This window comes from Lissotriton helveticus, chromosome 10 (assembly GCF_964261635.1).
Source record: "Lissotriton helveticus chromosome 10, aLisHel1.1, whole genome shotgun sequence".
Lineage (NCBI taxonomy): Eukaryota > Metazoa > Chordata > Amphibia > Caudata > Salamandridae > Lissotriton > Lissotriton helveticus.
The window spans coordinates 187,750,108-187,777,567 of NC_136071.1; the positions used below are offsets into that span (position 1 = coordinate 187,750,108).

Below are 27,460 nucleotides of genomic sequence, written 5' to 3' on the forward strand. Positions count from 1 at the left end.
AGAATTTATTTTTGATTAGCAAAGCTTTCAAGATGGCTTGATGGCCAGTTGATCTTGGCCAAGAAAACCGGAACTATTTAGAGATATTGTCATCAGAAATAATGCTGTCTCTTTAATGGTGGAGGAAAGAGGAGAATGTTCTATAAAGCCTCAGTTGTGATGTCATAATTGCCTGGCAGCTCATCTCATTGTGGTCACAGGTGCAAACCTCAGATTGAAATGGGAAATATTAGAAACAGAATATCACTCAGAACTCTTAAGACAACTGGACAAAGAAGGGGCTGGCCTTCCAGACAGCTACAGTTTAGAGAACTGTTACTAGCAGGTCAGCGCCAGCAGCAGAGAAGGTAGTATGGAAAAGCGTGACATCACAGGAAGCCACATATATGGTGTACTAGTGGTTACAAGCCTTGAGTGGAATATCCCAGAAGAGCACCCAACAATCTAATCGCTCCTCTATCACATGAAGGCCAATTGGTTAAATTAATGAAGGCTATGGTTGTGTCTTCTTGGTAAAGTATTGGTTGTAAATCGATCAGTGCCTTTTTCAGCAACAGCAAAGTGGTTTTCTATGTGTGTATATATATGAGAGACTATTTTAATGTAGCATCTAAACCATACACTAAAATGAAATTTAGAAAATTCCCAAAAACAAATTGATATTTGACAGTATGGGCTTAGCCATGAGTGGCAATCACTCCCTAAACCTTCTATTTTTAAGCAATGTAAAAAGAATAGCTATTTTTATGTTTCAAATGTTATCTTAAAGTATGAAGTTATTTTCAATCACATCAATATTACCAATGTGGCTTTTATTCAAACATTTTAAAGCCATCATTCCATTATGAAATCCATATTAATAGGTGACTTGTTCACATTTAAATAAAACATTCAATTAAAAAATAGACTTTACAGTGGAAGCATTAGGTAGACCTTAATTATATATATGCCACTGAGAATATCTATCAAATATGCATATTTCATGTTGTGCTTAATCAATTGAATGTAGTGCTTGTTTTATGTATGTTTATGTGTATTCTATTATGTGTTTTCTCCAAACTAGGTGGAAGTGTTGTCTGTAGTTGCACAACAGATTTTGAGTATACAGCAGGCTATTATACGGAATCTGAAAACTTTCATCTTTGAAGGAACAGAACTAACTCTCAATCCAACGTGCTCAGTCTTCATCACTATGAATCCCGGGTATGCTGGACGTGCAGAGCTTCCTGATAATCTAAAGGTATTTTTCTATTAATGATCTGTCAAGATAATGTTACTAATATTATTAATATTCTGTTTAGATTTCATGTACTGATCAAAAGTAACTTTACCTTTACTGAAAGGGGACACCAGTTAAGATATAGAAAACTTAATGTGACACAGAAGTAAGTTAAAACAAAAAGTGAGCCTTACCGTATACATCAAATATATGTAAGAGTGGGTACAGGTCCAAACTTGACCTATTGATTTCCTCCTGACATAAGACACAACAATGTATACAATTCAACTTCGGAAATGTTAATATCTCAGGAACATTGTGAGATTTGAAATGTTTATCCTTGAAGAATCTTTATCTTAGCCTGTTGGCAGGCTGGAACTCTTGTAATATTTGATGCTATCACAGTGGAATAACACTTATGCTCAATGTTGTCTTAATGGCATTGCTTGATACCAGGCAGATAGGACAGTATTCCAATGCCAAAATGGCACCTTGCCCCTAGCCTCTTCTGTTCCCCATTCTGTGTCACAATAGTGAAGGCAAGGTTATTATGTCTTACGCCTATTTACCGGTCATGTAGGATCGTAAACTCAAAGGACTTTTTATTAATTTGCAAAAACCCCCCAAATGAATATGTTTGCTATAGAATTTTTAAGTTTTTGAAAATTTCACTGAAAATGTATTAAATGAGAATGTATAAAGCATATATTTTATTTTGTGGTCCTCAAAAGAGTACCGTTACAAATAAACTTTTTTTGACTTGACTTGACTCTGTGTCACAGGCATTGAAATTCCTGAACCCGCTAAAGAGCTATTCGCAGTGGTTCCAAAAATCAAACACATTACATTTTATTTGGGTGGGTTTTTATTTGCTCTCAATGTCAGTCAAATGTTTTGTAGTTCAAAGGCTAGGAGTTCAAATTATAGTTCAAAGTAGCGTAGTTCAAAGGCTAGGAGTTCAAAGTGTAGTTCAAAGTCCTAGGAGCTAATGCAAAAAATAGTCTCTCGTGACTGCCACATGTGGTATTTGGGTTTTATCACTATAGCTTGATTTATTATGTTCATCTTGGCATGAACCTAAGGGCATCTCCCCTACTAACAGTGGAAGATTGAATGCTGTCCACGCCAGGAAGAAATCCTATTCAGGATGCAAATCAGAAGCCAAGGGGTTTCTCCAAGTGGAAAAGTATTTTTCCTGTGAAGAAAGAAAAAAAAACATGTGCAACTTCACTTTTGCTAAGCATTTACATATGCATAAATGTACAGCATCGACATGAGTGCATATGTAAATGCTAAAGCATGTGAATGCTCCTCGAAGGATGCAACTGCTGCAGCTTCCCAGAAGTACTCATGGAATTCTATGAGAAATCACAAAAACTGTAATCTGTTCCAGACCTAGGTGTATCCCTATGGCAGTAATTTTAGAATTTTTGTGGATCAAGCCCAGAGAATCTGCAAGGTAATAGTATAATTTAGAGAAAAAAAACAGCATACACCCTTGCTAACATTGTTTCTGATGGATACTGTTTTCAGAATGTTTATAATTCTCCCTCCTCCCTTATGAGTCCATTCAAAATTACAAAATATCTCAGAACTAAAGGAATGCTAGGTATTGCATTGAATGTGTTGGCATGTTGCCACATCTGGTCAGTGTCATGTAACTTGTTTCTGATGTCCTTGCCAATAGCTGAGAGTTTTGAAGATAAGAGTCTACAGAGGGAGCCCAGTTTCCATTTAAACTAACAAACACATGTAGAGAATTTGTTTTCTTCTGCCATGGATTGCTCAAAAGCCTTAAATAGTGGCGGCTGGCAATGTACGTAGAAGGTAGCCCAATCTGATAAATTAATATAAGGCTTTTAATAGTTACGCTGGGCTGCAAAGAGGCTTTTTGAAGATGTATCCTGAACAGTTATGTCTTTAGAATAGTGTTGAGCTATATTTATTTTGATTAAATAAATGTTTGTCATCACCTCTTTAGGCATTATTCCGGACAGTCGCCATGATGGTGCCAGATTATGCATTGATTGGTGAAATATCTCTTTACTCAATGGGATTTATTGATTCAAGAAGGTGAGTTTCATGACAATTCTTCATTCACATTTTATACTGTGAAATATAAATGACATACATCAACAACATCATGTGTATTTCAAGTTGTATGCTATTCTCTGTACTTCACTCTCCATTAAATGTGTTGCCAAAATGTCAGATGTATCAATTTTGATTCGAGAAAACTGTGCATGCATGTGCAAATCAAAAACAGATATTCATTTGTCAAGGAATGGATGCTGTGAAGGCCTTCCTTGTTTCCTTCTTGATTGCCAGAGGGAAAGGCAACCCTCCCAGTAGCTACGGTGCCACCCTGAACTTAGTATGTATGTTAAAGGTGCCAAGTGCCTCCTTAAGAATGCCCCAACATTGTGAAACAGCCTCAAAGGGCAGAAAAAGCTTCCTTGGCAATATTGGTAGTTCTTGAGTGAAGATGAAGAATGATACAAGTGTTGAAAATTATCCTGAGATAGGGATGAGAAAGGTCCTAGCAATAATGTGTTTCAGAAGAGGTATCCAAATAGGAATACTGCTGCAGAAATAAGCAAAAATCTGGAACACAAATGGTGTCTAAGGGGGCAATGAACGCAATGAAACACAGCAATACAAAAGCATTGTATCATATCCGTCTCTGACCAAAGCTTCTTTTTACGTGGTTTAGGTAGGCAATTAAATCACAGGAAACATTATCAACACAATTGTGGATTAAGAAACTTTGATAATAAACACTGGGAATGTAACTATATTGGATAGGAATAGGCTAGTCGTGCCTTCTTCAGGAAAATGTAATTTTCTCTAGGCAACAGGTTTAAGATGATGTACTTTCTGTTTAACATCCTTCTTTTTTTGCATTCTGCTGTGCTCCGTTCACTGATTTTCTACTCCAATGTCCTGCATTTGCATGGAAGAGTCAACTCTGGTTAGGCAGACAGGCAGCAAAATCCTTACCCTGTGATAAGGGCGAAAAAACAATGGATTTGCATGTGGCACAAGTCATTACCAGAGGCTAAGATTAATGCAAGCATTCCAACCATCACTTTGTGTTTTACTGAGTGTGATGCCTTAAGCACGGTGGGTATGCCTACATGTGGGTCTCGTGCTCCCTGTACCACAAGCCTTGAGCAATATCTTAATGACGAGGCCTAATTATGCCAAAACTGGGTCCATTCAGCCTGGCAATTTGGGCTCTTTTCTTGCTACTGGAGCATGGCCAAGATTGGTTTGTGTTTTTTTGTTTCCTGTCTGAGGTGGCTTGTTGGGCAAAAAAGATAAACAGGACATCAGCCTGTGTTATTACCACTACCAACATGTTTAATCATGTGCAAGTGAGACAGGGATGCATCTTAGTGTCCATGGTCTTTAAAATATATTTAAGCAATTGTTTATAACAAGTGCCACACTTTTTGCCCTTCCACCGGTGGCATGACAATGAATTATCTATACAGTCCCAATTACCTTTTTCTATGGATCATGATTGTTGTAGGACTACAGCTTATGCTTGACACACAGGCTAGCTTATGCTTATGAATATGATTTAAAATGGTCTCTATGTAACGCTGTACTGACTCATGGGAGGGAGAGAGGTGGGGATTGTTATCTGATTGATTATGGACCGCAGTGGCCATTACGCTGTTATTTGCTGTGAACACTAGATACATGACAAAAGTAATGCCTATATTGTTTATCACTGATAACCCAATAAAATCTGTTGGAAAAAAAGCTCCAAGCATAAAAAGGCAGCTGTCTTTGGGCTCCCCGGACCTTCTCCACAGACACAGTACTTGCGGCAGCGAGGTGGGACCAGGTACCACCTGAGGATGTGAATACACTAAGAAGCATTTTGGGATAGGGTGGGGCCGTATACTAGGGAGATAACAACAGGAGGTGAGAGTTGACACAAGTGTATGGATATGGCTGCAGTCCGGGAGGATAGGTCTAGGAGGACAGGAGCCAGCTAGCTCACTGTGATGGTCAACACCTGTCTCTTGATGCACCTTCACCTCCTCCTTGAAAGCTCAAATTGATTGTTTGTTGACCATCAAGTACCTCTTCATGACCTCCTGGAAGACAGCCAGAGTGAAGGAGTCCAGGGGAGGAGGGGCAACACTACATCAGAACTCAGTGGTGTCAGGGGCAAATATCACTTTTGACCTCAGATCTTCCAGGTTGGCACTCGCAGTCGAAGGAGGGTTAACAGAGTTTGCAGCTGCATGGCCCGTTGTTGTTAGGATCCCTGGATGGGTTGGGGGTGTGGATTCAGTCCCCAAAGAGATATTTCTTATGGATCAGGAGGAGCCATATAGTCTGCCTTCTCCCGGCATGTTACTTTCCAGATGACCACCTCCTCAATGGTCGGATCAGAATCTTTTTTATGTTTAAAAAGCTTTATTTAAACAAAAGTCAATTACAAAAAGAAAGCCATACATAATATCTTAAAATAAGTAACAATAGATATGAAAGGCAAAACTGAACAGAGTAGAAAGCTGTTTACAATTTTGCATTATTAAAGGGAGGGATGAGATAAAAAGTATAATATAATTCAAAAACCGAGGATCGAGTTGTATTGCATACTAATAATAAATGAAGAAGAGATTAACATATCAAAAAACAGTATAATAATAAAATAATCTAGAATAAAAAGTAAAGAAACAACAATTTACGGAGGTTTAACATTTTCAGAACATTTAGAAGAAACAACTTCTTTTTTTGCAACTATGTTTAAATAGTTAGTTAACGGTAACCAATACAAGTCTCTATTTACAATTGGATTGTAGGAGAAGGCAAAAGCAATGTCCAGTCTAGTATAATGACAAACATTATTCCACCAAGGCTTGACTGAGAGTTTAGTTGAGCATTTCCAGTTAGATGTAATTTGTTGAAAGGCTAAAGCTAACATAAGATCAAATAGGCCTTTGTCATGTGAGGATAAGTGTAAAGATTCTGATAAACTACCTGCAAAAAGTATATTATTAGCCAGGGATATGTGTAAAGATTTTGGATATGAGAGACCATATATCTGTCCAAAAGGAGGCTACATTGGGACAGGAAAATAAAAGATGTAACAAATCAGCTGAAGGGGATTTACAGGACCAGCAAGAATCATCAGTAGTGTGTGAAAATGTAGCTATTGTTAGGGGAGTGAAATACAATCTATGATATAGAAAGAACATTGATTGAGCAGTAGAAGCTGATGTAAAAATTTGTAATGATCTTGCCCATATTTTATTCCAGAATTCAATGCTCCACACACAACCCAAATCCGCTTCCCAAGTAAACTCCAATTTTGTTTTAGAGCGAACAGGATCAGGAATGGAAAGGTACTTATATATCAAGGAAGCCTTTGGAAATAGCTGCAAAATTTAAAAAAAAGAATCAGTTGTAGGTGGGGGAGCATCAGAGGGGAAAGAGTAGAAGACATCTAGAATTAGCTCCATAAGAGTTGAAAACTTCTGCCAAAAAGAACGCAGACAGTTGAAAGTAGCTTGAAAATAAGGACAAGAACAAGGGATCATGCCATCAAATATATTACGGACCCAAACAACACCACTACGTCTACAAGATTTCCAATATAAAGGTCTATTATTAATAGTAATAAGACAATTATACCAAAGAGGAGATTGACGAAAGGATACTCTAGTAGAAATCTTTCGTTGACAATGAGGTCTTAATAAAGAACACGTGCGACGAAATAGCAGGAGGGACGTAATTTTTGCCTTTGCAGTAAAGGTAAGAATTTCCTTAATAGAAAAGGGAGCAAGTAGAGATCTTTCTATTTGAACCCATAAAGGTGTGTAAGGTGTAATGTCTGTAAGAATCCATTTGGATGCTTGCTTCTAGGAAAAAGCTGTATGATAGAGTTGAAATCAGGAAATTTTACTCCTCCATTAGCTTTTGCTTTTTAGAGAAGTTCAAGGAAATTCTAGGTTTCTTATCGTGCCATAAGAACCTAGAGAGAAGGGAGTCAAATGTTTGAAAATATATGGAAGGAATACGGATGGGTATCATAGAAAGAATGTATACTAAAATAGGAGTAATCATCCTCTTAATAGAATCAAGACAGCCTCACCATGAAAGGAAAAGAGGGTTCCAGGAAGAGAGAAGTTTGGAAATACTGTCAGGGGCCTCCTTCATATTGAGTTTAACCGAGTTAAAAACTGAATTATTAAACCAGATGTCTTAGTATTTAATTTTAGAGTTATTCCATTGAAAACCACTCAAATCAAAATGGTGCTTAAGACAGTATTTGATGATGGGCAAAATGTCTGTCTTATCTGGATTCATTTTATACCCAGAAGTCAAAGAAAAATCTGAAAATGTTTGTAATAGAGAGGGAATAGAGGTCTCAGGATTGGAAATAAAAAGCAAAATATCACCTGCATAGGCTGACAATTTTAAATGGGACTCTCCATAAGTAAATCCAGAGATAGAAGAATTTTGACGAATACAAGATAAAAAAGGTTCAATATATAAAACAAATAAAAGAGGGGACAGTGGACAACCCTGACAAACCCCCCGTTGTAATGGAAACATTGAGAAATAAGACCATTAATTAAAACAAAGGCAGTAGGGGGCGAATAAAGCAGAGAAGTAAGAGAAATACATTTGAGGCCAAAACCATGCTAGTTTAGGGTTTTGAATAGAAATGACCAAACGACTCTATCAAAAGCCTTCTCTGCATCAATAGATACTGCAGCTAGGTAATAAGAAAGACTGGAAGCTTTATTCATGACATTGAAAAACATTTGAGAGTCATCAGAAGTTTATCTCCCTTTAACAAAGCCGCATTGTTCTGAACCAATTAGGACAGGCAAAAGGGGTTCAATATGTAGAGCAAATAATTTAGCAAAAACGTTATAATCAACGATTACGAGGGAGATAGGACGATAATTCTTACAAAACTTTGGATCACGACCTTCCTTGTGAATCAAGCAAATTGTAGCTTCTAAAAAAGTACCTTCTGCCTTGCCAGTGTTTCAAAAATATTGGAAGAGATGTAGACGTTTAGGGAGTAATACGTTTGAGAAGTGTAAATAAAATTCTACCATAAATCATCTGGACCTAGAGTTTTCTATACTTGAAATATCTGACTCAAGAGCATCAAAATCAAGATTTCCATGGGTAGGAGGAGGAACGTGGGCAAGCTAAGTGTCAATCAAAAAGCATATGCAGGAGATTCCGATGTATACAAGGACTTATAGAAAGTCACAAATTCATCTAAAATATCCTGTTCTTTAAAAAGATATTTTCCCTCTGGAGTTTGGATATAATCTATGAATAGACGTTCTTTACGAGATTTTAGGTAATTAGCCAAAAGCTTGCCAGCTTTATTTCGTCCGCCATAATAACGGGCAGTTCTACGTAGAAGAATAGATGAAGCATTATCAGTGGATAATTTGTTGAAGTCTAGTTTTGTACGAACAGCTCTTGTAATTTAGAGCCAGAGGAGGAAGAATAAAATTGATGCCCTAGACCTTTAATATTAGCGAATAAGCAATTATGTTGAGCACAAGATTCCTTCTTTTTCTTGGAGACAAAATTTGTAATGAAACCGCAAGCAGCAGCCTTAAATGTGTCCCATATCAATGAAGGGGAAGAATTTGGATCACCGTTTAGAAAAAGAAATTCTTCAGCAAAAGAGATGAAGGAAGAACAGTTTGAAACCCGCAAGAGAAATTTGTTGAACTTCCATCTAAAAGTTCTGGGTTGTGACCGTAGCAAATCAAAATCTGCAATCACTGGGGCATGATCAGAAATTACACAAGGTTCAATTGAAGCGGAAATTAGATTTTGAGATAGATGTTTGAAGAGGAAAATGTAATCTAATCGTGTAAGAGAGCCAAGAGGAGGGAAGAAAAAAGAATATTCTGTTACATCTGGGTTACATAAACGCTAGGCGTCAATAAGGTGTGTCTGAGAAATTGTGTCATGAAATTGCTTATGAGCTTTATGAGGAATAAAACAAACTTGGGATTTGCGGTCTATAAATGGATCCATAATCTGATTTCAATCACCTCCTAAAACAAAAAAATCCTCTTTATATTGGATACATGTTTTTGTAATATTAGGCCAAAAGGAATAGTCCGGTTAAGTCGGTCCATAAACATTGAGTACAGTCAAAGAAATATTATTAATAAGTAATTTAGCTAATAACCATCTACCTTCCGAGTCTACGTCTTGAGAAACAAAAGAACAAGCTATCCTTTTATGACGTAGAATAAGAAAACCATTTTTTTATTGGAGGTAGGAGAAACAAGGACTAAGCCAACCCAACTCCACTTAAACTTTAAAGCCTCCAATTCCTTCAAATGAGTCTCCTGTAGTAAAACTAAATCTGGATTATAGGAGGCTAAATGAGAAAGTATTCTCTGCTTTTTTATAGGATTAATAAAACCTTGCACATTCCAGGATACAACTCTGAATGTAGATAGATTGAATAATATATAAAGCAAAACGCTCAACAGTAATAAACAAAAAGAAATGGAATACTGAGAAAGGAAAGGAGAACAGAAAAAAAGGGAAGTATAGGAGTTAAAGAGAGAAAAGGAAAGGGTGATAGGTAGAACGTTAAGAGAAGAGAGTACATGTAAACCATGGAAAGGATATATGACTGCTAATAAAAGTAAAAAGAGGACTGACGACTGTAATACATATCTTATGGGGAGAATAGGAAGAAAATACAAGGAGTGGCAACGCACAAGTGAAGACGACACGTCTAATCAGGGAGAACACACCACAACGGGGAATGATATAAAACGAGCGGGAAACAGATAAATAAGAAATCCCGAAGAGAGAATCTGCATAAATATGAAGGAGAAAAAAAAATAAAAAGATAAAGTTAACATATTATGAGACAAATATTAAAGGCAACCTGCATAAAGAAAAAAAATTAACTTGTTATGAAGCAAATATTAAAAACAACCTGAAAGAGAAAAATAGCAAATGCATTTGCAAGGACCAAGCATGGTTATAATAAGAAAGAGATTAATCAGGGTACAGAAGTCACAGAAGAAGGACTAGGAGTTTCCATCGACAGTGTGGAGTGTGAGTGGATACATTTTCTCAGGGCTATCGGATCTTCAGAAGTAGGGGTTCTGTTTTGAGAGGTAACTGTAAACAAGCATGGGAGGAAATTACCCATATCTTGTGCCTAGAGTGCCTAGAGCAGGACGAAGATCAAGGAATTCCTTCCGACGTTTGGCTGTTGCCGAAGAAACGTCCTGTGAGATAAATAATTTAGAACCAGGCCATACTGTAACGTCCCGGTGGTCTCGGGATAGGTAACAGACACTTGCAAGGAGGACACAACACGAATGTAGGTATTGAGGGCTTTAATGAATGGTTAACGAAAACTACAATAAGCCAATAAAAGAAAGTGTCGCTGGAATCTTCCAGCCTTTTTGGTTACCAACCCACAGCACGGAATGCGCTTGATATGCTGTGCGGTACACTGTTAGTCTGTGGTTTGTAGGGAGGAGCCAGGGGGACACCCAGCCGGGGTCTCTACCTGAAGGGAGCAGCCGCTCGACCTCTTCCTCAGACTACTCCTGGACGTTATACCAACCCCCAGCACGGATGGAACAGACCGTCCTCTGCATATACGCCGGTCCCGGCGTATGCCAACAGAGGGCAGAAAACCAGTGGACGACAATACCACTTGATATACTGAGGGTGGAAAAGGGTAGGTTGGACAGAGGAGACAGAGAGACACCCAGCCGGGGTCTCTACCCGGAAGGAGCAGCCGCTCGACCTCTTCCTCGTTTTACCCCGGGACGCGGGACTCCTCCTGGTGTTGTGTCTCCGCGATTCCCAACAATGTCAAAAACACGGGCGAGAGCAGCCGCTCGATCACCCCTGGACACCCGTCGGCTGCGACGCGGCAAACACCTCCCGGTGTGCGTCACAGCGGATGCCTGTTACGATGCATGCAGGGCTGGGAGCCTCGACTCCAACCAGCGTCTACAACGCCGGAGCTTTGAGTCCGCCGATACTCCACGGCGTGTGGCTGAGGCTTGTTTGTGCGTCAGTGCCGACACCGGGTGAGCTTGGCGAGACACGGCCCCAGGGAGAAACGTCTCGACCTACCTCCGTTCTCGCGGGTGCTCCTCCTGCTGCTCTTCTCTCCGACGCCACTGACAAGGATGCAGGAGTGCCGGTACAATCACAATATCTGACAGCCTATCCTCCCCCCGGGTTCTTCCTTTATGGGCGTGTTCCTCCTTTGTTATGCAACGGCTTTCCCGTTTGCATAACCATGCCCGCTAAGCTTCTTGGGAGTTGTAGTCCGTCTTCGCCGATCACGGCGTTTACCCCCCCGCACGACAGGAATTCCTGACACATACAAGTTGTTTTTTGAGTTTAGTTGCATGCAAACTTGTAGAAGGTCACTAAATTTCAAAAATAGAAGAATCACTCCCCGTGGCTTTGAAGGAGCAGAAGCAGAGGATAAACGAGGGCCCAATCTATGAGCATGCTGAATATTTAGGTTTTATAGTTGCAGGAAGGTCATGAAGCTTTGGAAGAAAGGTAGTGAAAAAGTTAAAAGGATCATCACCTTCCAAGCTTTCCTGAAAACCATATAAGCAAAGATTATTGTGTCTATTTCTGTTTTCAAGATCTTCCGCAGATTTCTTTAACAGGAGGACCTCCTTCTCTAAGGTAACGACCTTGACAGACATGTCCCGTACCTCTCCAACATGGTTTTCCACCACAGATATACGGGCTTCCATAGATGACCATTAAGTATCCAAGGCTTGAAGAAAAGAATTTGTTTGCTCAATAAATGGACGTAGAGCATGTATCTCTTCCAGAACAGTGTCCAAAGATACAGGAGAGACAGACTTCGGTGGAGAAGGAGGATCCTGTTTGAGATGTTTATTGGCTGAAGATGGAGTTTGCAGTTTGATAGAAGAAGTTGGTGAAGCCACCGTTCGTGAAGAGCTAGAGTGTGCCATCTTGCCAGTATTTTATAGAGAAGAACTAGTATGAGATGAGCACGTTCCAGGAGCATGAACTGTAGATTTCTTGTTAATAGAAAGCCGGTTTTTACTCCTACCCGTATGTTAAATAGAGCAGAGGAAAATTTGTATGGGTAAAGGAGTTGAAGAGCAACTAGGCTATTAGTCTCGCTCTGAGACAAACTGGACAGAAAAAGAGTTAAGAATTATACTTGCACATAATCCACAAATTAAACAGCCACTGCACTCTACTGAATAAAAATGAAGGGAGCAGGTAAACCAATCCCTATTTATGCTGGAAAAAATAGGGTTTGCAAGTTATGCAAAAAGTCACCTCAAAGGAAATGTGTCTGAGAAGAGAAACGCCATCGCAGGAAAAAACAAAATGGCGGCTGTATGTGAGAAATTATGATTCTTTAAATTTCTCACATCAGAGGTGGAAAAAAAGCCATAGCAGTATATGCATCCACTCAGTGGGTCTTTCGATGCATGCGGGAGTCCTTTTCAAGGTTAAAAAGGAGCTGGGACCGCAAAAAACATGGCGGTATTCCCCGTCGCGGAAGCTCCGGACTAGGTGGCCATCTTAGATTGCGCTACGTGCTTCCAGTCGGATCAGAATCTAACCGGAGTGCTTGACTGCTTGTGCAGGTAAACCATCCCGGCCGGTTAATGCTTCCTCTACCCCTGTGGTGGTGCTCAATTCTTCCCTTCCTCCTTCCAAATACCAATTTGGCATGGTTTTCTCCACCCAATTAATGATTCGGAAAACCATGTCTGAATCATTTTCCGGGCTTAGTATATTTGAAAAAGGTTTTGAGCATTTGTAAACCCTCTGAATTTGTTGGTTTGTGAATGCTAAAACTCTTAAAAAATGAGGTCTAAAATATATTAAGTTCTGGTCAGAAGGAGAGAAACTACTGGGCAAACCAGCGGCCTGGGTGGCCCAAGCAATTGAAGCCTGTTGAAGAATAAATAAGCTCCCCCAAAAAATTGGAGGCAATATGAATTATTGTCAGTCTTGAGATAACTTCGTCCTTCTTGAGAGAGTAATGAACTCAGTGGTCAAGTTTTTCCAGTCTGATATTGCACTGCTTGTTTATAGAAATATTTCTGGCTTTACTCCCTTACTGTAATTGGTGCTTTACCGTTCTTTCTTCATAGATTTTTTTTATGAGACTATCAAATGCAGAGGATTATGTACTTTGGGGCACATGCATCATTCATACATTTTGCATTTCTTAATTTGCGAAAATTACCGAATCGCAAATTAAGAATTGCAAAATGCTATGCATCATTTTTTTGGCTATTGATTTGGGAATCGGTAAAAATCGCAATTTTTACCGAATCCCAAATCAATAGCGAATTCCTAAGTGCATTTTCGCAAATCCCATTGATTCCTATGGGCCAAAAGGCCCATAGGAGTCAATGGGAAGGCATTTACAAATTCGCAATTTGTTGATGCATTCCAAGGGTGCAGGGGGGGTCCAAAGGACCCCCCCTGCACCCCTGAAATGCATTTGAAAGTGCATGTTTAACATGACAGTTTAAAAAATGCATTTTTTTGCTTTTTGACAGATTTTCGCAAATTAACACGAGGGTCAACCTCGTGTTAATTTGCACTTCCTATTTCATAATTCGCATTTTTTTTAAAATGATGCATTGCATTTAAGGAATCGCACAAATGCGATTCCTTAAATGCATTCGCATTTTTAAGAAATGCAAAAAAATGCGAATTCTGAAAAAGTGTTTGATGCATCCCAAAAACGTATTTAGGAAGTGCAAACGGCCGAATTTACCGATTCGCACCGTTTGCACTTCCTAAATAGGTTGATGCATGTGCCCCATGGTTCCCTGACATATAACGTGATGTTTTGATTTATTTTGCAAATAGTAAATATTTTCTAGTGCAATAGTTTTTTTTTGTATTTACTTAAAAAAAATTAAATTCAAGCACTAACTTCCTTTCAATTTTATTGTGTGTTGTTCATGTACTAAGCCAGTATTAAAATGCTGAATTTTGAATGATGTTTCTATCATTTGAGAATCAAGCCTCATCAGGTGTCTGCTTTATTCAATATTTTTCCGTACAATAAAATCACAATAAATATTTTGCATTTTGAAGGCTTTATTCATGATTTTATATGCTATTTAATTTATATTCTGTTTCTCATGTTCCTATGTTCACAAGAGTGGAGGTTGAATCCAAAACTTTAGTGTTTACTTTATTATACTCAAACATGTTATTTGTCAGCTGCCGGCACCTGGATGTTTTAAAATATTTTTCTCAAAGTTCTGATTCCTGCATCAAAATAAAGTGCAAGACAAATGCATCACAAAAAGTCTCATAAAATCATTATAGTGTGCTTTAGAAAAATGACCTACTTGTGAACAAATGTTGAGCAGCTACCACGTCTTTTTGTTTAACTTCTGCTGAGAAAACTTGACAAACAATTTAGATGTCACATGTGTATGTCTGATGTGCTATATTTATTCTTTCAGTCTTGCCCAGAAGATTGTTGCTACTTACCGCTTGTGCTCTGAGCAGCTGTCATCTCAGCACCACTATGATTATGGCATGAGGGCAGTGAAGTCAGTGCTGACTGCTGCTGGAAACTTGAAACTGAAGTATCCCGAAGAGAATGAAAGTGTGCTGCTGCTTCGAGCCCTACTTGATGTGAACTTGGCAAAGTTCTTAGCACAGGATGTTCCTCTATTTCAGGTGAGTCAGCAGAGGGGTCGCACACTCGTCAGCAGGTCTGCGATGGTCCTCCCCAAGTGCATCATGGTAAATGTAGTGCAGAGCAGTCTGTTTCACATATTCCTCTTTTTATGTGCAGTGAGTATATATACTGAGAAGATTGGAGAGGAAATGTTGACAAAAGAATGGAACTCACTCTTACTCTTAAGTTTCTGACACCAACTGAAGAACAGAGGTTCTGGGCAGGGCGCAAGTCCTAAATAAAAGAAGTGGGGGGACTAACCAAGTAAGGCAGTATGCAAGTGACATCATGGCGCGTGACATCACAGCATGTGACATCACTGAGTGTGACATCACTCGTGCCATCACAAGAAGTGGCACGAGAGCTCATGACTTCACAGGAAGTGACATCACAAGAAATTACATCAGATCTTAAGACCTTCGACATATGTTTATAAGATCTATCATGAGTATGTTTGAGAGCATTGCAATAGTTAACAAATGAGATTTTGCATCAGAGTTATACCATAAAGTGACACAATCTCGACTCAAAATCTGGGCCTCAACTTAAACATTTGTTTTTTAAACCTCTGCCACTAAGAAATTGGCAACAAAGAGAAACGTAGCAGTAAATATGTTCTATTTAATTGGTTGCAAAGTCTGCATTTTAGAATATTGTATGGGGTCAAGGCCCCTGCTTCATAGATATTTGTGTGACCATGAAATCTCAGGGAATAATAATAATGGTAAAATAACTCTAGAGATTAATTCACCTGCTGGAGAGATCTGTGTTTCTTTTAGTTCCAGTTTTAAATCAAAGTTGCATAGAGAGTTAATATGTCTCCTGCAAAACACATCATGTGACACGCAGTTGACAGCTTTTTATTTTATGTAGCTGGGTAAGTGGGTTACTGCTTTTAACACAGAGATCCTTTTGTTAGTTGCAGTTCATAAAATGTAATACTTTTAATATAACGCTATGGGCTAAGAAGGACATGTGACTTCTACACCTTGTAACCCTCACTGTTTTATGTACCATCCTATACATTGATTTACACACATATGATTTATTGTCAATGTATAATGTGAACGTGTGATGTAAAGTGCTCCGACACCCTGAATTGGGCTGAGTAACGCTATAAAAACAAATAGTAGTATTTAAATAGTTTTGTGTAAATACTAACCCTGGGAGAAGGACTTGGCTATGCCCACGGAGTGGGCGTAGTGTTGCCTACTTCGCCCTTTGCAAAGTAGGTGTAGCAGGCAACACTACGCCCACTCCGTGGGCGTAGCAGAGTTGCTCACCACCCGCCTCCCTCCCGCCCTCCCGCCCTCCCTTACATACCTAATTTTTGCAAATACTAAAAGAATAGTAAATAAAAGGCACTTACCTTGTCAGCTGCGTCCCGGGGCTCCCTCTTCTCGTTCGCGTTGCCATCTTGGAGTCCTCCTATCGATAAATATTCGGGCTGGGAGATATTTGGAATCTCAGACCTAGCTGCAAATGCAATGGACCAGAAACAAAGGCTCACAATTTGTGATTACTTCACAGGACCTTACGAGCTGCATGCTTTTCAATTTGTTCAGTTCCTGTATATATGACATATGCATGCACTGTTAGAATGTCAGATGTGTTGGGCTGTAAGGGTGGGCGTAGTATGCGTAGTGGGGCTACGCGAAGCTACGCAGAGTGGACGAGAGACTAGGCCCACCTACGCACTTCGCGTAGCCCCACTATCCCTTGTCATAGTCCGTCGAAATCCCCCTCCACCCGGCCCCACCGCCTCACCACTGTTACCTGCACGGGCTGCGGCTGGAACGTACAACAGCAAGGTTTAACATAATTTTGTTTTATCCAGGCACTTCCTGTCCAGTTCCTGGGCTGTGGCTTTAATTGATACTGGGTCTGCTTGGGCAGGCTGAACTGGAAGTTTTGGGTGAGCAAACAAGCATACAGTATACGTTTAGTTAGGATGGGAAGTAAAACTGTAAAATATGTACAGTCAATCAGGGTTACCTGTCCTCGAGATGTGGGCTCACCTCCATGTAGAAAGGACTGCACACAAAAGAATAAGTCTCCATATCAAAAAGGTTACCTGAGGCTGCATTATAGTTAGGACGCACTATCCCTGTTTGCACTGCCGCACACTTTCAACTAGGTACACCTAGCGCAAACAGAGACCGTGGGCCCTCTGATAATACACTGCCCAAGGAAAGCCGCAATCTTGCACTTCTAGCTAGGGCAGCACATTAGTGAAATGCAAACAGGCTGATTCAAGTAGCCTCTGTAGTGGCGGCTGGCATCTCCGGGTTGCAGGCAGGCAGGTGCAAACAAAATAAAATTAAAACTTTTAACTTGCCTGAACGCAACGCAATGTCCTCCTCCGGTCCTCTTCTCTCCCTCGGAACATAAACAGCAACTCCCTTAACCAATTAGGGCACTGCTCTCATGCAACATGAGAGCAGCACCCTGATTGGAGGAAGTATCATCGCTCTGCGCTCCACAGCACTGTTGATGCTATGGCTTGCTCTAACCCAGCTGTCTTAAGACAGCTGGGTTATAGCTGTTTAAAGTGCGCATGTGTCAAGACGGCCAGCCAAAAAGCACCCGCGTAGCTAGGGGGGGCGAGGGGGGCGGTCCGCCCCAGGCGGCACCATTTCTGAGGCGGCCGCGGTCGCGCGGCGCTGGAGGCCCGTTGCGGCCGCGGTGGCCTTTAAAATTTATTTGGGATTCTTGGGGGAACGAGAAGGCGCACAGGGTCCCGCATACATTATTAAGGTGGCCGCGGCCGCAACGGGCCTCCAGTGCCGCGGCCGCCGCCCGCATTTGCACTGTGCCTGCTGCAGTGTTAAAAAAAAAACGTACAAGCAGGTCAGGGGTGTGCAGGCTGCAGCGCGGGCGTGGCCTAAGTCCCGCGTCGTCGCGTTAGTGACGTCCTCATCAGTCCTCCGGCCGTTGTGGTTGTTGCCCCCCTCCCCTCCCTCCCGCCCTGCCTCGCTCAGAGTCCTCCAGACCAGAGGGGCATCAATCATTCAGTTCTCGGCTGCAGCTTATACCGGACATCCAGTTCAAGGTGAGGCTGAATTGTACGTCCAGAGCCCCCAGTGTACCTGTGTTTGGTACTCTTTTGTAACATGCTCACGTCACTTTTCTCTTGTAACACACTGTTTGCTACCTTTCACATTTTGTTGGCATTTGATACTTGCACAAGTGCCACCATTGCCTACGTATAATACACCTATAAAATTAGAAATAAAGTTTAAAAAGAACAACCATGGGAGAAAAGGGGGGGTAGTATGTGTAGACAAGTTAAACAAGTGTCTGGTAGCAACGTTAAACACATTGTTCTGTGGGTAGAAGAGATGCCGGGGTGGCTCAAAATCAGGCTGTTTCATTAGCGCATTTTATTAAGTACCACTGAATTATTGCTTTAGTGCAATATAATTAGGAGACATGAGTGCATCTAATGTTTATTACGTGGTAGCGTACTGCTGTTGTGCTTAAAGTAATAAATCATTCCACGTGCATCAAAGGGTTTATAAAATACACCAGGATTTCTGTTTGAAGAGATGGGGAGTGGATAGAACTATGCGAGGTGCAGGTTGCAGAAGAGGAGAAAATTGTGTCTAATGTGCAAGAGGCAATTTAAAGTAGAGAATAAGCGAGGTAGAGGGAGATCATGCGCCAGTGGATGGAGAGAATGTTCAAATAGATCTTCAGTGTTAGGTATTCAAGGTTTATCTGGAGAATTAATAATATTGGTAATAACATATTTTGAAAGCATTATGTAATACTAAGTAGTGGTATTGTAGGTAGGTTATCGGAGTGTGTAGCAAATGAGCAGGTTGTTAGCTTAGAACAGGCAGCACACTCAAAAATAAATAACATGGTACATACTGTGGTTTGTCGAGACTTTGAATAGGAGCCCTCATATAGCATGATTGAAGTATCTGGTAAAGCACTCATAACATCCGAGGCACTATACCATTTTGTAATAAAACATATTATGTAGAATGACTAGCTCCCTTGTCCTGTCTCAACAGGAGTAAACAGGGAATGTGCCATTTTTCCTTCGGCCTTCATTGGGCATCCTGTCAAAGACATCTTGAGGAGGGCAGATATGAATAAGTGATGGGGGAGCAAGGACTGTACATCCTGATACTGGTGGGCAAGAGATGTGGAGCGGGGCCTAGCCTTGAGAGGGCCTCCTGCTTTGGACAATGTCTGCCTAGCATTAAACAAGCTGTGAGTGGCAGGACAGTGGAATACAATGTGGGCAGTGAGGGAACTAGAGCTTGGTAGATTTTCTCAGTTCCTATTAGTGTCATTATACCTGCTTGAAAATACTCTTTTGTAGCATGCACACGCCACTTTTCTCTTGTAACACACTGTTTGCTACCTCTCACATTTTGTTGGCTTTTGATACTTGCACAAGTGCCACCATTGCCTACGTAACGTTTGTTCTTGTGCCTGAGTGTCTGCCATATATTGCAGTATTATACCTCTAATTGTACTTTGTTTTCTCTTGTAACCTGCACACTTGTCACTTTTTCCTCCTGTAATGCACCGTTTTCTACCTTTTGTATTTTGGTTGCTCACAATTGTCACTTTTGCCTCATGTAACTTAACGTCTGCTTTTGTAATTTGTTCACTTGTAATTTTCTCCTCATGTATCATTACTGTTCCTATTGTGAAGCGCTCTGACGCCTTTAGGTAAAGTCCGCACTATATAAAAATGCATAAATAAATAAATATAGGAGTAGTGCGGTGGGATTTATTTCAAGTGCCCACCGTCCTTTTTCGCCAGCACCCCTCCACCCCCCAAGGGGCGGCAATCTGAGGGATAGCCCCGGGCGCCACAAGCTCTAGCTACGCCCCTGCCAAAAAGACATTCGCACTTTAAATAGTGCCATACAAGCCCACCCTTCTCCCTGCGGTGTGACATGCTGCTGTCACTCAGCAGCAGCTCCGCCTCCGTCCTGACGCTCTGTTCAGGACAGGAAAGAAAGATAAAATGGTAATAAATTACCATTTTATTTTTCAGGGGTTTGGGGTGGTATTAAGGGGGGCAATGCTCCTCCACTCCAACAGAGGAGCTGCCCTGCCTGTCTGCGCTTCAAATAGGGGGCAGAGATCTCCCTGCAGGCAGGTGCGGTGAGTAGCTACCCCAACTGCAGGTGTATGTCTGGGGGGGCTCTCAAGAGGGGCCCCCTTGTGAGAATACTGACTTTGCATTCACTTCTTTGTGACACTTTCCATAATACAGCCCCTGGTAGTTAATGCAATGTCGGTAATCAGCTAAGGAATGTGCCATCATGCTTCAGTTATCCTCAGCCAAAAGGGGTTTTCAGTTCACTACTCACATAATCCTTCCTGAGGCAATGATGAAGAAAAAGTGAGTGTCATGTGTATTGTGTCTCCTCCTCCCTGTCACGAGAAAATCTGCCTCTAATATCAAGTTATGTCTATATTGAATAGTAACAACAAATGAGGACCACTGCCGGCTCTCTAAGAATTTTTTCAATGGAAACACTTTTTTTTTTTAAACAGTACAATTTCCTTTAAGAAACTCATGCTGCTCTAAGAACTCAGTTTTGAAATACTTTAACAGGGATGGTAGACTGGCTGTCCCTTGCAAACCACTGTCCCTGTGTACATAGCCAACTGGAGGGCATCACAATTGGTGGCCTGCCTAATGAATATTAATTAGGCTGGTTGTTCTGCAACTTCCTCCCATTCCTTATTTTCCAAATCAACTTATTAGTATGTAGGTTAGTTTGCAAAATAAATTACTTGACACAAAAAGTTGGTGCTCAAATTATGGTGTTTTTTTGTAACCAGTACAATAGGACGTCTGGCCCATAGGTCCTTTTTTACATGAGATTTTCAGTTGCTCCTCAAGCCAAGCTTTAGATAGTCCTCAGCCAGGAGAGATGAACCTTGAGATAGCAAGATTTCTTTCCTGGCTTAAGTCGGCTTTAATAGTGTCTTAGGCTGGGTAGGAGAACTTAACACTGTTTATGGGAAGAAGTGCAGCTCTACAATTCTTTCAAGACTATTTTAAGACAGGGCAAGCGCTCAGCGCTTCACTGCTATCTTTCCTAGCTCTGACAATGTTCAAATGGTCATAAACCAAGAAAGTGAATTATATGCCCAGATTCTGAGAATTTCTTCATATGTTATTTAAGGTACATAATTATTTTTATTTCCTCAACAGGGTATCATATCTGACTTGTTCCCTGGAGTGGTTCTTCCAAAACCGGATTACGATCTCTTCATCGAGGCATTGAATGAAAATATTAAAAAGATGAAACTCCAGCCTGTTCCTTGGTTTATTGGAAAAATAATTCAGGTAATTTGTTTTCTATATTATGTATACATTGTGCAAAAACAAATGTACATTTTCTGGCAAAAGATTGATAATGTGATTAGTTCTATGTAGTGCCGACATTTAGTAAAGAAACATCATGTAAATGATGTAATTTAGCATTTTATCCTTTTTAAAGAAAAACAAAATATGTCTGTTCTAAAGAAAACTGTCATTATCACAGGTGGAGATAGGGCTAAAGAATCACTATGCTCTCTTTAGTTCGTCTTGTTTTGGGGTTAGTTAAGCTGGTGTGATTGATAGTCTGCCTTCCCATTTCATTAAATACAATGTGGGTACAGGTTTGAGGCGGTTGTCAGTTCAATAATCAATTCATTTAAGCTATTAAAACTGGCGACTGCCACTACTGGGATTATGGCCTAAGCAATGGCATATCTGTGGAATTCTATTTTGGTGTTTACAAATAGATCCATAGAAGATTATTTGACTTGCCAATGTCATGGCCACATCTGATAGGATATGTTTTTGGTTATTTCTTCTCTCATATAAATATTTGTAATGGAACAATGACAGTTGTGGCCATGTTGGTTCTTTCACATATGCTTTTGTATCTAAAAAACTCCTATCAGAAGGCTAGTTTCCCAAAACATTACCTAAGTTTTCCAAATATTTTCAGTTCTTTAGCTCAGGTACAACACATCTTTCACATGCTATATGTCCTCCAAAAATGTATTTATTACCCTGGTCAACTAGGGAAATACTTTAGTTGTTAATGGGTTTATAAGGTAAAGGAACAACTACAGGCAACAAACAACATATGGCTGCCCATGATATCCCCAGCAGTTTGGGTAGTGAAATAAGAGAAAATATCTGAAGACATAAGTCAAGTCAAAAAGTTTTTTATTGATTAAGACCTTCAACAGGGATCAACAATGTAAAACAGAGATTACCACAATCTTGCTAAGACTCAAGAGTGCAATACGTAAAATATTAAAATAATACAAAAAAGATAAAAAAACATGTAAATACATTATAACACATTCATTTGGTGGAAACCTTCTAAAATTCAACAATTCATCTGTGTTTGTTATGCTAAGTTTAACATATAGTGGAGTTATAAACCGATGACATGCTACTGAGACTGCAGGACAAATGGCGAATGCATGACTTAGATATTGAATCCCTCCTTGACATGATCACGCAGTCCCATGGAGTCATGCCAATGCCTCTTACATGCATTTAGTGGTAACTGAAGGAGTCACATATTGCATAAATTAGGTATTATATTTTATTACATCTGTAGATACCACTGCTGGCGTTCCAGTGCATTCATCATGCTCTCCGTTGCTAAACATCCTAAATGCTCTCAAACCTCCCAATCAGCACTCATTGCTTCTTACTGTAGTGTCAATAATGATGGTTCTTGCTTTCATTTTTGCATATACAGGAGTAATGAGCAGATTGAGGCCTTCTTTCCTCTTTTTATCTCTGCGTCATCAAGGGAATCACAATGCTTCTCCTTATGACTATGTCCAGCCATTGTGCGTCAAATGTTTTGCCATTTCTTATACCCCAAACTGATGATTCACTGAATGGAAAGCTCTGCTGTCACTGTGTGTGATGATCAGGCAGCCCACATCTCTGGAATTGTTAAGTCTATTCTGAGACACATCAGGTGTCACAATCAGGATAAAATCCAATTTGTGACCATCTCATGCAGGGCCTACAGTCCTCAATCTCATTCAAGCCATAGTTGGTGTGAAACAAATATCCTCTCTGGCTTGCTTCTCTCCATCAGCACCCTACTTGGCCCTGCAGAGACCCTCCGTGCTCCTGGTTGCTGTAGATCTCACTGGCCTCATCACAGTTCCTAAGCCCTCTGAAGATTTGGTACGCTTTAAGCCACCCCCTCCCCTCTAACTTTGTGAAATGACCCCGGGCAGGTCTGCCACCATCAGCACCACAGTCTTCAAAGTTTTTGGGGCAGACCATCTCCAAGGTCAGAGGAGCATGTATATCTGGGTCACAGCACCACACTTTGTTTTTCACTTATTTTACCTGGCGCCGACTTCTGTGGTATTACAAGAAAGGGTGCAAAAAATAGGGGTCACTTAGGAGCCCCAAGAAAGGAGATGTTGGGTCCCGGTCCACCTTACCCCCTGCCCTGCAGGATAAATAGTTTACAGCTTTGACCCACAATTGTTTGATCCATGACAGGATTTCAGGATAGATAGTAATTTTATAAATGATTCCCATTAATAGTTCTTGATGTAAAGGTATTCCATGTGGATATACTGAAAACCTGGCAAGGATCCGGTCCTTTGGGGCTGGTGTTGGACCCACCTCTTTTAAAGCATTACAAGCTAGATTTGATTGTAAATTAAAATTCAGTAAACAATTGATACACAGCATTTTGGAGTAATGTGTTAAATTCCTCGATTGGGAGTGATTGCTAAAATGATTCTGAGCAATGAGTCCACGAGGAGGATTTATAAGCAATGAGCACAGTCAGTCGATGGTGTGCATGATAAAAAAGTAATCACTCATTTAGGTCTGTTCTCCAATGTCTCCATATAGCTTCACATAACCTCCACCACCTCTTAGCACTTGAAAACGTATTTGTTTTTATTTATTTTTTTAACTTGAGAAAAAACAACAAATTGGGTGTTAGTTACTATCACTCATGAAGAAGTGGGGGCTCCTCCAATTTTAAAATGATTGCTGGTTTAAATTTGAACAAACTAACACATATAGTTTATTTTTTCTCATTATTTTACAATACCCGTATAGATAGTAGATGAGAGCATTCATTATTTAGTGCTCCTAGTATGCTCACCATATGGTTGAAATGACACCACAACTTACTTAATATATGTAAGCTTACTCGCTTACATATATTAACTCTAAACATAACTGTATATAGTCTGAATACCAAAACATTTTAAATCATTCTTGTAATTGATGAGTATTCTCCATTGGCCTGATGGAGGACTTAACGTCTGCCAGGCCAAGACTACTCCACCCACCAAATTTAGAAATTACCATCAAGCTGGCGTTCATTTCAAAATAATTGGATGGGGCATCCGTCATGGTGGTTCCTGTCAAGGCGTTATAAAGTTTGACGCACGGGTCTGTCAACATGACAAAGCCATTCATCAAACATATTTTTTTATTTTCAAAAAAGAAATCCTGAAGCGCGATTTTCTTTTTGAAATAAATAAAAAATGCTTCCCATGCCATGGGTGTTAGCTCCTGTGGTGTGGGGGCATTAGACATTTTTCACTACTGTTATTGGCAGGGTTTTCCTGGGAGTGATGGACAGTGAAAACTTACCTCTATGTCTGCACAATTATATTAGGGGGCCGGCATAGAGGTCAGCCTATCCTGCCCTTACTAATTCAGCCCGTTGGCGGAGTGTAACCAAGGTAGAGACAGAGTAGCCACTGCCATGGTTACACACATGGTCCACCCATATCTAAATTTGGTGGACAAGCCATCTTCCTGGCAATAAGGATACTCTCTCATTGTTGCGTCGGCGTATCTTTACAGGCAAGTTTTAAATCAACCCCTTAGTCTTGAAAAATATAATTCTATAAAATAATTTTGTCCATTTCCTGTCTTAAATGTAGATTTATGAAATGATGCTGGTACGCCATGGCTTCATGATTGTTGGTGATCCACTGGGTGGAAAAACGTGTGCCTACAAAGTAATGGCCGGAGCTCTGTCTGACCTATATGCAGGTAACATGCTCCTTGTTGCCTTACTATTTTCTTGTTACTATGATTTACTTCTAGGTACAATGTATATATCTCTTCTCTACATATTTAGTTTTGAAGAGCACATTTTTTCCAAATCTGTTAATCAACATGTGTCCAAATAAAATTAGCACTTTACAGGTTTGCACAGACATGTACGAAAGCACCTAGCTTGATTGGGTGGAGAGGATATAACAAGCTTTCTTATCATGGAACGTTCGCATTGGTGGAGCTCGAGTCCAATGACAGAGTGAGCAGAAGACCCACATCTAGTCTTACCTGCCATACCTACAACTTCACAATGCACTAACCTCATTGAGGAGGCCGCTCAACACTGAAAATTGTCTGGAGTTATGTGAGTTCCCATCTACAGGGGACCGGGCCTGGTAGTTCCGGCAGGATAGTTCCTGTTGTAGCGGCTCAATTAACTACCAGGCTCTGCAATGAATTCAAGTATTCCGCCTATTATTTTCTGGATGTTGGTAAATGATTTAACAAGAAGAGAGGTAGGGAGAGTAAAGCAACACTCTTATTCCCCGGTTATAATCAATAAACAAGAAAAGAGTGTCAAATGGTTTGATCAGACCACAGTCAGGAGCAACTAAGGAAGGGGTTCATGGCCTCATTCAGGACGTTTAAGGAAAGCCCTCACTCACCACCTGGTGATGACATGCTTCATCATCGGGCCCCACCAATGAGACCGAGTGTCTCTTTGGTGTGCTACAATGCCAGATTTACTGCGGAGCAGGATAGTGAGATTCAGACGTGTTGTGCAAGGTAAATATAACTAATGAGTGGTGAGGTTTTTTTTAAAAAAAAAGGTCAGTAATGTATCAGAAACAGTTTTATTCTTTGATCACTAAGGACAGGTTATTAAAATTATGTGTTTTGGAAAAAAGTCCACAGTTAGTTGAGTGGTAGTTTCCTTACAAATCAGTCGACATGTTTCAGCCATGAAACGGTGTAATGTTACCAGGCATTCTTCAGGACTTGTTGGTGTATTAAACCCTGGCGGTATGGACGCACTAAGGCCCACCCTTACCTAGGGACGTGAAAGTGAAAATAACAAAAAAGGTGAAAAAGTGCAAAAAAATTAGGAAGAGAAGTATGCTTCCTAATTACTCCTGGTTTAGGAGGCTTCCAGCTTTATGGTTTCTGCACCTGGAAATAACAAAAGGACATAGACGCACATTTAGGACAGAACACACATTTAGTAATAGTACTAGTCGCAGTTGTAAGTCTATGGTGCTAGAGTTCGTGATAGGGAGGCATTCGTGGCAAAATAACAAAATAGTTATCACCACCATGGCCCCTGGGTTCTTACTTACTAGCAGGAAGGATACGAAATATTCGTGTTGGGGAAAGTAAAAGGGAAGTAAACTTCCTGGTTGCGATCAAGGTTAAGGTGCGATCGCTTCAAAAAATAAATTAAAATGTCTCACTTTTGTGATGTCATGAATGTACACCATGGGTCACAGGAGGGGGGTGGGAACGTAATTTGCACACCCTGCATGTTTGTCAAAAAATGGAAGTAAAGAAAGACATACAATAAGTCTGTGACACAGCGTCGGTACATAGCTTATGGGATGAAAACGAATTACAGCTTCTACTCACGCCCTCGACGCTCGGCACCCTCAGTGTACCTGCATCGCCCTCAACTGGACCCCGAAGATGTGGACGCGGGGCCGAGGGTTCTGTATATACCGGTTGGTCAGACAGTGATTGATTTCCGGGTGGGGCGTTGCCGAAGACGGAATGCCGTAGACGCCCTGGTTTGGACCAATTCGTGGGCCTCCTAGATCGTGACGAGATAGTTACGTACTGGGATCGAGTACGTTCGTTGTTAGGGAAGAGGGGCGTGTCACACTACGCGTTCGCGGGTGCGGAGGCGCTCACAAGTGCGTCCTACTGCGTTGCTATCGTGATTACAGGCAATGCGGGAGATCGTAGGACATTGGGAAGGCTCGTATCAGAATCTCATATCCTGTGAATATTTAAACGAACGATGCTGGTGCAATGCCCCATATTATCATGTGCACTTCAAAGGAGGGCAGAGAATCTTAATAAAAAAGTGACGCGCGCAATTGGGAACTCAGTTGGCAAATAAGCTCATATCAGAGAGGATTTGAGGATAGTTAGTAAGTGCCAAAGGGTAAAAGAGGGTTATTACTGTGCCAGGTAACTCTCATGTACTCCCACTTCTATCTAGTGTGTGGAGGGAGAGGCTGTGTATTTAGACTGTAAGGTGACATGTCATTCTCGCTTTAAAGTTGTACCGAGTTGGTAATAATGTCTGAGTTCACGCAATGTTTACTTGATCACGGAATTCCAGGGGATATCATCATTTAGTCCAATGAGATGGGTCCCAAGTCTATATACCCACCCATCGTTGTTCTTTCTCAAAGAGGCGATTGCAGATGTTGTTGCCTCTGTTCAGATGTTCAATGATTGT

General features: G+C 40.6%; 1 protein-coding gene across 1 annotated transcript in view; it reads left to right on the plus strand.

The window, feature by feature from the left end:
• DNAH3 (dynein axonemal heavy chain 3) overlaps positions 1-27,460 on the plus strand; it is a 660,573-nt gene that overhangs the window by 362,463 nt on the left and 270,650 nt on the right. Inside the window, exons 31-35 of the mRNA XM_078665068.1 lie at positions 1,064-1,240; positions 3,201-3,292; positions 14,725-14,944; positions 21,142-21,276; positions 24,882-24,993. Coding sequence (XP_078521194.1) covers positions 1,064-1,240; positions 3,201-3,292; positions 14,725-14,944; positions 21,142-21,276; positions 24,882-24,993 — 736 coding nt within the window. The remainder of the gene's footprint in view (positions 1-1,063; positions 1,241-3,200; positions 3,293-14,724; positions 14,945-21,141; positions 21,277-24,881; positions 24,994-27,460) is intronic.